This window comes from Coenobita brevimanus, chromosome 54 (assembly GCF_032717465.1).
Source record: "Coenobita brevimanus isolate Jiangsu-jjx chromosome 54, ASM3271746v2, whole genome shotgun sequence".
Classification (NCBI taxonomy): Eukaryota; Metazoa; Arthropoda; class Malacostraca; order Decapoda; family Coenobitidae; genus Coenobita; species Coenobita brevimanus.
In genome coordinates, this window is record NC_137007.1 from 17,604,635 (window position 1) to 17,620,977 (window position 16,343).

At 41.7% G+C, this 16,343-nt stretch overlaps 1 protein-coding gene across 1 annotated transcript in view; it reads left to right on the forward strand.

The window, feature by feature from the left end:
- Nucleotides 1-395: 395 nt before the first annotated feature.
- Nucleotides 396-16,343, forward strand: part of LOC145401044 (uncharacterized) — a 55,033-nt gene continuing 39,085 nt past the window's right edge. Inside the window, exon 1 of the mRNA XM_080273421.1 lies at nucleotides 396-601. Within this exon, the coding sequence (XP_080129547.1) occupies nucleotides 396-601 (206 nt within the window). The remainder of the gene's footprint in view (nucleotides 602-16,343) is intronic.

Below are 16,343 nucleotides of genomic sequence, written 5' to 3' on the forward strand. Positions count from 1 at the left end.
CACCTGCCTGGATCTAGCATCAGGGTATTGGCAGGTGGAGCTGACCGAAGGGTCACATCCCAGCACTGCCTTTAGCACTCACCATGGGCACTTTGAATTTTTCCGGATGCCTTTTGGACTGAGTAATGCTCCTTTGACATTTCAGAGGATGATAAGTCAGTTGTTTGGTGACGTGTTAGGGCAGGACGTCCTGGCATATCTAGATGACTTACTAATTGTGAGCAAGGACATGGGCACTCATTTTAGTAAGTTAAAAGGGAGTGATGGAAACCTTAAGATCCAAGGGTCTGAAAATCAAGCTATTGAAGTGTGAATTCTTAAAATCAAGCATTAGATTTCTAGGGCACTTAGTTGATGGTGATGGCATCAAGGCTCTTCCGGATAAGGTTACAGCCATGGCAAATTTCCCTACACCCAAGACCAAGGATGACGTTCACTCGTTTCTTGGGCTCACTGGCTTCTACAGGAGTTTCGTCCACAAATATGCTGCTATCGCATCACCACTGACAACGCTACTTAAGAAGGATGCTGCATGGAATTGGGGATTATCAGAAGAGAAAAGCTTCAGCGACCTCAAGAAAGCCATGACTGAGGCACCAGTGTTAGCATTTCCTGATTATACTCAACCTTTCTATCTGTGAACGGGCGCCTCAGGTTTGGGACTGGGAGCGGTGTTACAGCAAAAGGATAAGGAAGGCAAAATGCACACCATTGCGAATGCCAGTAGGGCACTAAGACTCCCAGAAAAGAATTATTCGGCGACACATTTGGAGACATTAGCGGTCGTGTGGGCATTAAGACATTTCCGGCATATCATCTTCGGCTACTGGATAATTGTTTTAACTGGCCATGCACCCATACGTGACTTGTTTAAAGGGAAGAACATGCATTGGTTCAGCAAGGTAATGGAGTTTGATTCAGAGGTCAGATGTTTACCAGGCTGACAAAATGTCATTGCCAATGCCCTGAGTAGAAGCATTGCTGCTGCCATATCTGAGGATATTCCTCTTTCTGGGTATTCCCCGGACACAGTAAAAGCGGAATAGCGTAAGGATGCGATGAGATCTCAAGTCATCTATGCCATGGAGTCTGGCGACGAGTTTTGTCCACCTGAACTTCCGGTATCAATGACTCACTTCCATCTTCAACGGTTTTTTTTTGTATAAGAAACCCCCAGGGAAGGAGACTGTGTATCAGTTGGTTGTTCCTGCTACACTATAGCAAGCCATGTTACAGTTGGTTCATGACGTACCTCAAGCGGGTTCATCCTGGAAGTGACATGCATAGGTGAGGCAAGAAAGAAATACTATTGGCCGACCATGAGGAAGGACATAGACACCCACATTAATCAATGTGTCAAGTGGCAGAAATGCGAGGAACGACGGGACCTCCGACTCCCACTTTGGAATATCCCCTACCAGAAAAACCATGGGATACGGTCTCCATTGATCTATTAGCGTCGCCAAAGAGTCATCAAGGCTCAACCTACAGTATGTATTGGTGGCAGTGGACCATTTTTCACGATTCGCTAATGCATTTCGAATGCATGTCAGGAGAGCACAGTATCAAGCTTGTTTATGGAAGGCATCACTGCAAACGTCTACCCCGGATCTGGACTCCTCAGAATTTGGATGGAAGGCAGACCATGAAAACCACATCCTCCTTCCGGTTACACTTCCACCTGGCACTCTGGCTGCTCCTGAAAGGGTGTTAAATTTGTTGTGTTGCAGCTGTCACTCCATAGATGCATGCGCCACTCGACGATGTTCTTGTCACAAAGCAGATATTGCTTGTAGTGCCTTCTGCCAATGCAATACCACCTCTAGTCTCCATTGCTCAAACCCGTTGAACAAAACATTTCAGGATGCTGTTGATGAAACATGTGACACTGACATGGAATCGGATGAAGAATCTGATGATATATAGTACATGTAAATTTCCATGTAGTTTCCATGTAATCTTGTCAACTGATTTTTACTTTAATTCCATGAAGGAGGTTATGTTTTCATTGGTGTTGGTTTGTTTGTTTGTCCGTCTGTCTGTCTGCCTGTTAACATGATATCTCATCTTTCATGAACTGATTTTCATGGAATCCTGTATGTAGGTAGACATTGGAATAAGGAACAGGTGATTACATTTTGGAGCAGATCTTGGTCTGGATGCGTCACCATTATTGTTTTTGTTGAATAACTTTAAGAGGAATATTATGGCATATATGTGATTTAAAACCCAAAGGGTACATTTTCAAGGTCAAAGAATGTTATTACAGGAGTGACAGTGCCGTACAACTAGTGCCTGTAGTTAATAGTAGCAATTTGGGCAAATAGCACAGCCTTTGATGTCTGAGCACTGCTTGTTTAACCAGGAAATCATTTAAATATGAGTATAAATAAATAAAATGATGATCTACAGTTCTTTTATGAGTGAAAGATGGGAATAATAGATTGTTGGTGGAGAAGAGAGAGATATTGAGGAGATGGAAGGAGCACTTTGAGGATTTGTTGAATGTAGAGAGTGAGAGCAGTGTGAGTATAAGTGGTTGGGGAATGGCTGGGAGAAGAAGAGATGAGAGGAGGGAGGAAGAGATCAGTAGGGCGGAAGTAGTGGAAGCGATGAAGAACATTAAGCTGGAAAAGGCCCCAGGAATTGATGGAGTGTGTGGTGAAATGCTTAGGTATGGGGGTGAGATTGTTGTGGAGTGGATATGGAAGTTGTGTAGATTGGCTTGGGAAGAGGGAAGGGTTCCAGAGGACTGGAATTCAGGTTGTTACATAGCCTATGATTTCATCATCCTTTGTGTAATTTTAACGCACAGTTGCTGCATGTTTGATCACGAGCGTGTTCTGCCTCAGTCCCCCCCTTCTACCGTTATAGTAGAGTAAGTCGTCCTTTCTGTTATTCAGTGCGGGATTGTCGACCGTTTGTCCCCATCGCTTCATTTGCGCGTCCTTATTACAAGTTGTGTCGGGCTCTGCTGGCCCCTATATAATGAGCTCAGTCTCTGCATCATTGCCACTTAGATCTGCTCCTCATTTTGTTCACATCTCTGTCCTCCCCTGTACAGATATTATTATTGTGAGTGCTCAAGAAGTCTCCAACCATCTAGCAGCTGTGTGTAATTTGAGTATAACTGTTGTTGTATTTTTTCTTGTACTGTATAGCATAAGTTTAATTTGTAGGCCTAGTGAAGTTTTTGTAATTCGTGTGGGGTTCTTTATGTCAGTCATTTTTGATAATAGTTTGTATCTGTAATTATTTATCTGGCATTCACTGAGTATTATCTGGTATCTCATTTTATCAGGGCTGACTTAGATAAAATTTACTCTTGCTAATTTCGTGTTAATAGAGGCTATTGCAGTTAACCATATATTTAACCTGTTTATTTGCCATTACATTATCTTTATGAGTCCTGAATGTTTTGTTGTTAGTTTGTGCATTAAACTTTAACTTGTAATTTTACCTAACTCTTTTGTTTTGAACCTGGAACTTTACGGGACAGTAGTGACTCTTCGTATTCTCACTTAAAGTGTAGCCTACATTATCTTTTTCTGTTCCGTAACATAAATTTGGCGACCTCATATCAGGATATTCAGGATATTATCATAAGGATATTGCTTGATATTTTGTGACTGTTACTTATTAATTATGTCTACTATTACTACACTTGATGAAGCCAAAGATTTTTTGTCAAATGTGCAAACAGTGTGTGATATAGAAAACAGAACAAAGAATGAACTTAAGCTTGTTGCTCAACAATTGGGAATTGCAGTTCACTCTCATCATTCTAAAGATCAAATTGTTGGCATGATTAATAAAAGCTTGTTTAATGTAACTCCTCCAAATGAGCAAACGCAGATTGAATTAGCTAAGTTACAGCTAGCTCTGCAGGAGGCTCGTGCTAAAGAAGCTGAATTTCAGGCAAATGCTAAGGAGGCGGAATCTCAGGCTCGGATTCAGGAGGCACAGATACAGGCACAAGTTGAACTTGCTAGGATTCAGGCAGACCATGAGTATCGCATGAAACTAGGTGGAACTGGATCATCTAGCTCTGATGATTTTGATGTGGCTAAAAATGTTAAACTTGTCCCTCCTTTTAATGAATCTGATTTAACAAAGTATTTTCAGTTGTTTGAGAGGGTAGCTACAGGTTTTAATTGGCCTAAGGAGTATTGGCCAGTACTCCTTCAAACTGTTCTCACCGGTAAAGCTCAAGTAACTTATGCATCTTTGCCTCAGGATCAATCTGATAATTATGATGTAGTTAAGAGCTTGATTCTTAAGGCCTATGAGCTTGTTCCTGAAGCCTATAGAGTAAAATTTAGGACAACTTACAAGCAAGATAAGCAATCCCATGTTGAGTATGCAAAAATCAAAGAAGATCTGTTAGAGCAGTGGTTAAATTCTAAGAATGTGGATTCTGATTTTGGTAAATTTAAGCAGATGATTTTGCTGGAGGACTTCAAAAGGTGTATTTATAAAGATGTAAGCCTATATCTTGATGAGAAAAGAATAGATAATTTGTCTGATGCTGCAGTTTTAGCTGATGAGTATGTTCTCACTCACAAGAGATATTCTAGAGAAAAAGGGAAAGCTGAGAGTAAGTACGTTGCCTCTACTCAGAGTACAGGTAACAGGAAAGAGAATAAGGATGATGTTTCTCAGGAAGTAAATACCAGCTTCACCTCTAGATTTCAGAAAAGTAAATGTACTTATTGTAGTAAGCTTGGTCATACTACGGAGAGATGTTTCAGGAGACAGCGTGATGTGAACAAAAAGGAGTCTTTAAATATTCAGTCAATTGGTCTAGTGTCCACTCTTGAGAGTTCCCAGAATTCTTTAACTGAGTTAACTGAACCTGCTTTGAGAGGTAACTTAAATTCTCATGATGGCGCTCCTCTTTTGAGCAGTAACGTGGGTAACACTCTCAAGAGTTCATGTGCTAATTTCCTGTCTGATGGTTTTGTCAGTCCTCTGGACAGTAATGACAGGAAATCAGTTCAAATATATCGTGATACAGGTGCTTGCCAATCCCTTATGCTGACCAGTGTTCTAGGCTCTAATGTTAATTCCTCTGATGAAACTGTAATCTTACAAGGTGTAGGGAATAATTACTTCTCTGTCCCTCTGTGCAGAGTGAATTTAGAGTCTGGTTTTGTTAATGGTTCCGTTATGGTTGGGTTGGTTGAGACACTCCCAATGTCAGGTGTAACTTTCTTACTTGGAAATGATATTGGTGGAAGTCAAGTGTGTCCAGCTCCTCAGTTGTCTGGTGAGCCAGTGGCTGCGTCCCAGGATTGTGATGTCCCTGATGTGTTCCCTGCATGTGCTGTCACTAGGGCTAAGTCTAAAGTTACTGGTGATTTAGAGGATAATGATGATGATGATGTTATCCTAGCTGACACTTTTCTTGCTAATTTGGACCACTCACCAGATGAGGCAGTACCCCGTAGTGTTGATAATTTGTCTCGTCAAGAGTTGGTTGAGTTGCAGGTTGCTGACCCTGAGTTGAAAGGTCTAGCTAACTCTGCTTACAGTGAAGAAGAGTCAGCCGGTGCTTCTACTTGTTATTATGTAAAGTCAGGAGTACTTATGAGGAAGTGGAGACCCCCAACAGCAACAGCCGACTGTGAATGGGAGGTTGTACATCAAGTTGTCATCCCTCGTGTTTGTAGGCAGGATATCATTAGAGTGGCTCATGATTCCAGTTTGGCAGGACACCTTGGAGTGAGGAAGACTGTGGCACGCATTTTGAAACACTTCTACTGGCCAGGTATCTTCAGGGATGTTTCCTGGTATTGTAAGTCTTGTCACACTTGTCAAGTTGTGGGGAAGTGTAATCAGACCGAAAAGGTTGCACCTCTAGTTCCCATTCCTCCTTTTGAGGCGCCTTTCACCCGTGTGTTGGTGGATATTGTGGGCCCTCTTCCTAAGACTTCTTCAGGATTTTCTTATGTGTTGACCATGATTGATATGGCTACTCGTTATCCTGAAGCCATTCCACTTAGAAACATCTCAGCAAAGAACGTGGTTAAGGAAATGCTGGGGTTCTTCACAAAGTTTGGTCTGCCCAGGGAGGTGCAGTCGGACCGGGAAGTAATTTCATGTCAAACGTTTTCAAGCAGTCTCTGAAAGAGTTGGGCATCACCCAGATCACGTCTTCAGCTTACCATCCCCAGACCCAAGGAGCGTTGGAGAGATATCATCAAACACTCAAATCGATGCTCAAGAAATACTGTTTGGAACATCAGAAAGACTGGGATAAAGGTCTCCCATTCGTTGTGTTTGCCGCAAGAGAATCTCCAAATGAATCACTGGGCTTCTCACCTTTTGAACTACTGTTTGGCCATGAAGTAAGAGGACCCCTTAAGTTACTCAAGGAATGCTGGCTGTCGGAGGAAGATGACGTCAACCTGCTGGAGTATGTGATGAAGTTCAAAGAACGGCTGTCCACTGCTTTACAGCTGGCGAGAGAGAATTTAGGAGCTGCTCAGGAGAAGATGAAGACTTGGTATGACAAGAAGTCCAGGTTACGCCACTTTCAGCCAGGAGATCAGGTTTTGATTCTGCTACCAGTTCATGGGCAACCTCTTCAAGCCAAGTTTAGTGGCCCTTATTTCGTGGAGAAGAAACTCAGTGATGTCAACTATGTCATCGCCACACCAGATCGTAGAAAGAGCAAGCAACTATGTCACATCAACATGCTAAAGTTATATCACAGGCGGGACGAAAATAATCCAGTCTGCACTGTAGCTGTTCCACCCGAGTCTACAAGTGAAGTTCTCCCATGCAGCATGAGCCTGAGTGATAGTTTGGGGAAGAATCCTGATATCATGAATGATCTCCAGACTAAGCTTTCTCATCTACCTCCCAAGGAAATGCAGGAGTTTTCGGCATTACTGCAGGAGTACCCGCAAGTGTTCCGTGCCACTCCAGGAAGAACTACTGTGTTGATGCATGATGTCGATGTTGGAGACGCAAAGCCAATTAAATTGCCTCCTTACCGTGTGAACCCAGTGAAAGTTCCTCTCATCCAGAAGGAGCTTGGCTACCTGTTGGACCACAAGATGATTGAGCCCTGTCAGAGCGAGTGGAGTTCTCCTGTCACTCTAGTCCCTAAGCCAGGTGGGTCACATAGGCTTTGCATCGACTACAGACGTGTTAATCAGATAACTAAAACAGACACTTACCCTCTCCCTCGTGTAGAAGATTGCATAGACAAGATCGGAAAGGCTAGGTACATAAGTAAGTTTGATTTGTTAAAGGGATACTGGCAAGTACCTATGACTGAACGTGCTAGGGAGATCTCATGTTTTGTAACACTAGGAAAGGCTTTTGCATGTTCTGTAATGCCGTATGGTATGAAGAATGCACCAGCCACATTTCAGAAGCTCATGAATGTTGTAACAGAGGGTTTGGCAGGGTGTGTTGTTTATATTGATGATGTATTAATCTTCAGTGACAACTGGAAAGATCATCTATGCCATGTCAGTAAATTTCTTGACCGTTTAGTTCAGGCTAATCTTGTAGCTAATTTATCAAAGTGTGAGTTTGGTCAAGCTAAAGTTCAGTACCTTGGGTATGTAATTGGTGATGGACATGTTGCACCACCAGGAGCTAAGGTTCAGGTTATAAGTGATCTTCCCAGTCCTAAAAGTAGGAAAGAGCTACAAAGATTTTTGGGAATGGTAGGTTATTACAGGAGATTTGTTCTTAACTTTTCTATTCATGTATCACCACTTACAGACCTACTGAAAAAGGGAGTTGAATTTGTCTGGACCGATAACTGTGAATCCTCTTTCAACAAACTTAAAGCTATTCTATTAAGTCAGCCAGTGCTCGCTACTCCAAATTTTGCTAAGCCTTTTAAGATGGCTGTTGATGCAAGTGATACAGGAGCTGGGGCTGTTTTGCTGCAAGAGGATGATCAGGGTATTGAACATCCTGTATCTTATTACAGTAAGAAGTTCACTCCACCTCAAAAGAACTACTCAACTATTGAGAAAGAGCTTTTGGCCTTGATTTTGGGTTTACAGCATTTTTCATTTTATTTGTGTTCTGGTTTTGACCCCATAGTCATTTATACCGATCATAACCCACTGAAATTCCTTAGTAAGTTTAAAGATAAAAATCAGAGATTGACAAGATGGAGTCTACTCGTACTTCTTCAGGAGTATTCATTAGACATACAACATGTCAAGGGGAAAGAAAATGTTATTGCAGATTGCTTATCCAGACTTTAGACAGATTGTTTTAGAGTAATAAGAAATTTCCTTTGTAAATTTCTTTTTCTTTGTGGGGAGGTGTTACATAGCCTATGATTTCATCATCCTTTGTGTAATTTTAACGCACAGTTGCTGCATGTTTGATCACGAGCGTGTTCTGCCTCAGTCCCCCCCTTCTACCGTTATAGTAGAGTAAGTCGTCCTTTCTGTTATTCAGTGCGGGATTGTCGACCGTTTGTCCCCATCGCTTCATTTGCGCGTCCTTATTACAAGTTGTGTCGGGCTCTGCTGGCCCCTATATAATGAGCTCAGTCTCTGCATCATTGCCACTTAGATCTGCTCCTCATTTTGTTCACATCTCTGTCCTCCCCTGTACAGATATTATTATTGTGAGTGCTCAAGAAGTCTCCAACCATCTAGCAGCTGTGTGTAATTTGAGTATAACTGTTGTTGTATTTTTCTTGTACTGTATAGCATAAGTTTAATTTGTAGGCCTAGTGAAGTTTTTGTAATTCGTGTGGGGTTCTTTATGTCAGTCATTTTTGATAATAGTTTGTATCTGTAATTATTTATCTGGCATTCACTGAGTATTATCTGGTATCTCATTTTATCAGGGCTGACTTAGATAAAATTTACTCTTGCTAATTTCGTGTTAATAGAGGCTATTGCAGTTAACCATATATTTAACCTGTTTATTTGCCATTACATTATCTTTATGAGTCCTGAATGTTTTGTTGTTAGTTTGTGCATTAAACTTTAACTTGTAATTTTACCTAACTCTTTTGTTTTGAACCTGGAACTTTACGGGACAGTAGTGACTCTTCGTATTCTCACTTAAAGTGTACATTATCTTTTTCTGTTCCGTAACAAGGTATAATTGTTCCTCTGTACAAAGGAAAATGGGAGAGAGAAGTATGTGGTAACCATAGGGGTATTTGCCTTATTAGTGTGACTGGTAAAATATATGCTAGAATACTCATTGATAGGGTTAGGCATATGACAGAGGAGCTAGTTGGAGAAGAACAAGGGGGATTTAGGAAGGGAAAAGGGTGTGTAGATCAGATATTTGTTCTAAGATGTTTAGTGGAGAAGTATCTAGAGAAGGGAAGGAAAGTGTATGCTGCCTTCATGGACTTGGAGAAAGCTTATGACAGAATAGACAGGCAAGGTATGTGGAAGGTATTAAGAATATATGGAGTGGAGGGGAAATTGTTGAATGCTGTGAAGAGTATGTACGAGGGAGCTAGGGCTACGGTGCGAGTGGATGGTGAGCTGAGTGAGTTCTTTGATCTCAATGTGGGACTGAAACAGGGGTGTGTGATGTCTCCATGGCTGTTTAATATATATATGGATGGGGTTGTAAAGGAGGTGCAAGGTAGGGCAGTGGATGTGGGGCTGGCCCTAATGAATGAGGGTGAGATTTGGAAGATTCCGGTGTTGCTGTTTGCTGATGATACAGTATTGTTGAGTGAAGATGAATGGGAGTTGCAAGGTTTAGTGAATGAATTTGGGACAGTGTGTAGGAAGAGGAAGCTGAAAGTTAATGTAAACAAAAGTAAAGTTATGGTGTTTGAGAGGAATGAAGTCACAGATTGTGCAGTGAGGTTGGATGGTGAGGATATGGAGAATGAGTGCATTCAAGTACTTGGGTAGTGTGATGAGTAAGGATGGAACTTTGGGGGATGAAGTACGTGAAAGGGTACAGCAGGGAAGGAAGGTTGTTGGTACACTGAAAGCAGTGATGAGAAATAGGGAGGTGAGTATGGAAGTTAAGAAGTCACTGCATGATGGTATTGTGATCCCTACCCTGACGTATGGAAGCGAGCCGTGGACCTTGCAAGAGGGGAACAAGTCAAGAGTGAGAGCAGTGGAAATGAGTTACTTGAGAGGAGCATGTGGAGTGACGTGGAGGGACAGGTTGACGAATGAAGAGGTGAAGGAACGTTGTGGGGTAGATGTGGATGTGGTTGAGAAGATTAGGAGAAATACACTGAGGTGGTTTGGACATGTGGAGAGAATGGAGAATGAAAGACTGACTAAGAGGGTGTATGTAGGTGAGGTGGAGGGAGGGAGAGGGAGGGGTAGACCGAGGATGAGGTGGAGGGATGGAGTTGAGAGGTATATGAGGGAGGGGGGGGGTGAGTTGGGGGGAGGGTAGTCAAATGGTGGGTGACAGAGTGACTTGGAGGCGTTTTGTCTGCGGCCACCCTTTGCGGGATTAGGGCGTCGGGCTATAGATAGATAGATAGACAACCAAGATTTATCGCAGATGAAAAAAGTCATGGTTGTTGGTGGTGGCGCTCACCATCCACTCACTCGATGTAGTGCTGCTCTTGGGTGGCTGCTTTTTCCACTCTTGCTTCCTTCCTTCTTTCCTTTCTCTTATGTCATTCTTTCCTTCATTCTCTCCTCTTCCTTCTGTCTCCGGGTACACTTTGCTCTGAGTGACGAGCCAAATGGGTTCCTGTTCACCCGGAAACCATTTACTATGCTGGATGGTAACCTTATATCCGAATTGAGGCGCCTGGTGGTTTAGTGGGTAACAAAGACTCTTCAATGGGATTGAGCCGGTGTAAGTTCATATCCAAGGGGTGATTGGGGTTTACTGCTCACGTAATGCCACTCAGGGATGAGTGAGGCTAGTCACTCTCACCTTAAATGTCAGGACCAACTTGCCTAACCCCGGGCTCCTACGCTTCTCATGGGGCAACACAGGTTTAGATGATGGATGGATGGAAAAAAGTCATTCGCAATTACTTGAATAGAATGCAGTTTGGGCACTGCATTAAATACAGTGCCTAAACTTATGGATGCCTTACACATTTCTCTTGCCTAAAGATGACTAATATTTCGTTCACCTTAACCTGTTGGAGATTTTTACACTTGCAGCCAATTTTCCTTAGCTCAGTTGCGAAGTAAGACAGCAGAACGTCCCCGCAACCTTTTCATTTTTTGTTTTCCATGATTACAAAATACTCTAATGTTAATCGCTTGTTATATCTCAGCACTCAGGATGGAGAGATGGTAATTTTAAGCATTGTTAAGGTGAACCGACCGTAGTTCCCTGGAAGCCTGCTTAATTATATCTTGACTGTGTGATCAGTCTCCATGTAATGGCTGCGGCGGTAAAACAGCATCCAGAATTCAAAATACGTTAGTTTATCTTGCGGACAAACATGGGATAAAATAGGAGTGTTGTGTGGCTGGCACATAGAACTGAAAGAAACTTTGAAAATAAGAACTCTGTTTTTGTTATCTGTTGAAAGATTCCCTTTAACTGCAACGTCGTCAGCTAATGAGCGCTTGCCTAATAATGTAGATGCGAATAACAGAAAAAAAAATCTCTTTTCCACTGCGTCTATTGCAGCCATTGCACTTTGGAATAAAAGAACATATTTTTGGAAACTAATGTTTGATCTTTTATCTATTGCCTTGCAAAGAGCAGGTAAGTTCTATTGTTTACAAGCTGGCTGGCCTAGTGAATGACTAAATCTGAATGCCTGAATACTGGACGCAGGTATTTTTACCCTGACCATTAATATCAAAGGAACGTGTGGCAGAGACGCTCACAAAGGAACCAGCTATACACTTCCGAGCGATTGTTTTGACTTATCTGGGAGAAAGAGCATTGCAAAAATATCATGGCAAGGAAGACCACCACGAATGTGGTTATTGTTTGTACAGTACCTTTAGTTAACTGATTTTTACTCCTGCGGGTTAATTTCTAGACTGATGCATTCACTGTTATTATGCAGTTTTCTGTTACTTACAAAAAACAAAAAAAAAATCCCAAAGCACGCGTTCTAGAAAGACACCGGGTATATTACTATTAAATTTCGTTTTAAACACACACACACACACACACACACACACACACACACACACACACACACACACACACACACACACAGTGTTTTACAGGTATAGTGTACAAGTTGCCTGTTGCAATTAATACCGTCAAGGATGTCTTAATATATGAGTGACGGATACTTCACATAGCTACATAACGGAGGCTGTCCATTCCTCATAAAAATAATCTACCTGAAGTCGGAATAAACTGTTAATTATTATCATTATTTTTATTATTTTGTTGTAGGTGGTGGTAATCATCATCCAGGTTGTGCTTCCTATTTCTTCCTTCACCTTTATCTCATGTTCTATGTCTGCTCTTCTCTCTTCCTTTTTCTCTCAACTTTCCTGTCACTTTTTACTACTTTTCTTCTTCTTCAGGTTGTTTTTCGTTGAGTGACAAGCCAAATGCTTTCCTGTAAACCAGGAAACCATTTACAACGCTGGGTGGTAACCATATAAGCAACACACACGTGTTCCATACGTGTCGGCAAGTGGGCTTGCAGAGGGTTAGTGTCCCCTCCCTGTAAAACCACTAACTCAAAGACAATCTGCCACCCCTTATAGGATTATAGAGTCTGGCTATAGATAATCAGATATTATTATTATTATTATTATTATTATTATTGTGATGATGGTGATGATGATAATGATGATTGTTATAACAATAATAATAATAATAATAATAATAATTATTATTATTATTATTATTATTATTATTGCTTTGTTGATGAGTGAGGTGTGGCATAGTGGACCGAGAGATTACAAATGTGTCAGCTCGAGATGTATGTACTGTAATTGTAGCGTATGCACCGCGTGATGACAGGAGTGAGAAAGAGAAGGACAGGTTTTGAGATGAGCTGAATGAAGCAGTGGGAGAAGTACCCAGGAGCTATAAAGTGATCGTGATGGACAACATTATTGGAAGAGTAGGCACTGGTTCTGAGGATGACATTGGGTTGTAATGGAGTTCAAGGAGAAAATGATAATGGGAAGCGACTGGCGGATATGTGTCAGGAAAGGAGGTTGTGCATTTGTAACTCGTATTTCAAACACAAAATGCACATAAATATACATGGTATAGTGGGGAACCGGGATCGTGTTGAAAGGAGCATGGTTGATTACGTGCTCGTAGAGAAGTCGATGTTGGGAGTGGCTGCTGATACGAGGGCGGTGAGAGGACGATATGGAGGTCTGTCAGATCATATGATTGTGGTATGCAAAATCAAACTGAGAGGATTGAGGTGGACCGGGGGAGAAAGGAACAGTTAGGGAGAAAGACTGAAAGTCGAGAAGCTGAGAATCAAAGAAATGGCAGATGAATACAGGACCAAAGTAGGGGAGGAGTGGGTATTAGTGAACTGGAATGAAATGGATCTGGAAAGCCTGTGGAATGCATATAGGGATTGCTTAATTAGGAATGCTAAAACGGTGTTTGGTGTGGCAAGAGTAACAACAAAGAAGAAAGGTACGGCATGGTGGGATGAAGAGATTAAGAGAGCAGTGGAGGAAAATGGGAAGAATTGCCTAGGGTGGTAACAGGACAGGGGTTCAACTGAAATAAGAACTGAATATGCTGAGACCAAGAAGCACGTGAAGAGACTAGTGAAGAGGAAAAACAAGGAGGTAGATAGTGATCTAGGAAGACAAATGAAATGCAAACTACCATAAAAATAGGAAGTTAATCTGGAAAGAGGTGCGGAAATGTACAAATGACAGCGGACAGAAATGTGAAAGTGTGAAGGATGTGAGTGGTAGATTATTAACCCCTTGGGGATGAAGTAAGGATCAGATGGGAAGAATATTAAGAAAGCCTGATGAATGGGAGCAGAGAGAACAGAACGGCTGTAAACATGATTGGTTTTGGGGTTGTGCAGAAAAGGAATGCAGTGCCAGGTAACGTGACACTCGCACAGGTGAAGCGCGCTGTGAAGCAGCTGAACAATGGGAAAGCAGCTGGGGTTGATGAGGTGTATGCAGAGATGATTAAGTGTAGTGGAGAGAACTGAGCGAAGGGCTTGTTAGAGATATGTAAGAAGGCATGGATGAATGAAACTGTGGCAGAAGATTGGAAAAAAGCTGACTGGACCCCTGTACAAAAAGAAAGGTGAGCTTAGTGAGTGCAAGAATTTTCGTGGCATAAGTTTACTGAGTGTAGTAGGGAAGGTATATGGAAGAATTATTTTAGAGAAAGTAAGAGAGATATCAGAAGTCGTAGTGAGTGATGAACAGGGTGGCTTTAGGAGTGGCAACATATGAGTGGATCAAATATTTGCAGTGAGACAGATAGTGGAGAAGTCTTGAAAGAAGGACTATAAGGTGTTTATGGCATTCATGGATCTGGATAAAGCATACGACAAAGAAGACAGACAAGGATTGTGGAAGGTTCTGCGCATGTACGGTGTAGATGCTAAGCTGCTAAGTGCCGTCAAGAGTTGATGGTAGTGAAGCATGTGTAAGGGTAAACTGGCATCTAAGCGATTGGTTCACAACAAGGTTGTTTGGTGTCCCCATGGTTGTTCAATATATATATATATATATATATATATATATATATATATATATATATATATATATATATATATATATATATATATATATATAGTGGTAGGTGGGGGCGTTCACCATCCACTCACTCGATGTAGTGCTGCTGTCGGGTGTCTGCCCTTTCCTCTCCTCCATCTTTCTTTCCTTCCATCCTCTTCTGTCTTTCTTTCCTTCATTCTTTCCTTGTCCTTCTGCCTCCGGATGACTTTACACTCACTCTTCTGTCTTTCTTTCCTTCAATCTTTCCTCTTCCTTCTGCCTATGGGTGACTCTACACTGAGTGACAAGCCAAATAGTTTCCTGAACACCAGGAAACCATATACTATGCTGGGTGGTAACCATATGACCAAATTTTGGCGCCTGGTGGTTTAGTGGGTAGTTATTGCGCTCCAATCGGATTAAGCCGGTGAAGGTTTATATCCAAGGGATGGTTGGGGTTGATTGTTCATGTAATGCCACTCAGGGATGAGTGAGGCTGGTCACTCTCACCTTAAATGTCGGGACCAACTGCCTAGCCCTAGGTTCCTACGCTCCTCATGGGGCAATGTAGGATTGGATGGTGGATATATATATATATATATATATATATATATATATATATATATATATATATATATATATATATATATATATATATATATTTCCAGCTTCCAATGATCTCCAGTCTTTCAAACGCAGTGTGTCCAGTCATCTCGAAATGATCTGATCTTGAATTTGGCTCTCTCTTGTATTTTGTTTTTCTTTTGGAGGGAACAGTTATTGCGGGCTCGTGGCCTTTGGTTCCTTCTTCCTCACATAATATATATATATATATATATATATACACATGAGTGATGAGAGAAGTAAGAACACGAGTAATGGAGAGGGGGATGACGTTGGTAATCAATGGTGATGGATGGAATATAACAAATTTGTTGTATGCTGATGATGCAGTACTACTTGCTAATAACGGAAAAGAACTTGGTTGACTAATGCTGATGTCTGTGAGCGTCGTGCCTTGAGAGTAAATGTAGAAAAGAGTAAAGTGATGGTTATTCAGAGAGAAAGTGATTCCCAGTGTGATGTTACAGTGAATGGAGAGAGACTGGAATTGGTGAGAGAGTTCAAATACCTTGGTAGAGTGATAGAAAAGGGAGTAAAATGTGCAAAACAAATGGAAAATAGAGTGACACGAGGAAGGAAAGTAGCTGGTGCAATGAAGGCCTTGATAAGAAACACAGGCTTCAGTGTTGCAGTTGCACGAGGCTTACATGAGGGAGTGTTAGTGCCAACTTTAACATAATGATGTGAGACTATGGTGTGGCATGAAAATGAAAAGTCAAGAATGAGAGAAGAGGAGATGGGACTGCTGAGGAATTTATATGATGTGCAGAAAGTGGATAGGATACGAAATAATGTGATTCATGAAAGATGTGGAGTGAGGAAGTCTTTGGTCACCAGAATCGAAGAGAGTATACTGAGATGCTATGGGCATAAGATGAGAATGGATAACAATAGAGTGGTGAAAAAGCTATATCTGAGAGAATTTGTAGGCTAGAGGAGGCGAGGTAGGCCAAGGAGAAGGTGGAGGGATATGGTGGATGAGTGTGTGAGAAAGAGAGGTTTGGAAGTCGGTGAGGTTAGGGGACTTGCAAGAGATCGAGCTGGCTGGATGAATGTTGTGAGGAGAAGCGCATGATCAGGGATTTGGTACCCCTTTTTAACGTGGCAGCGTCCTGATTGACT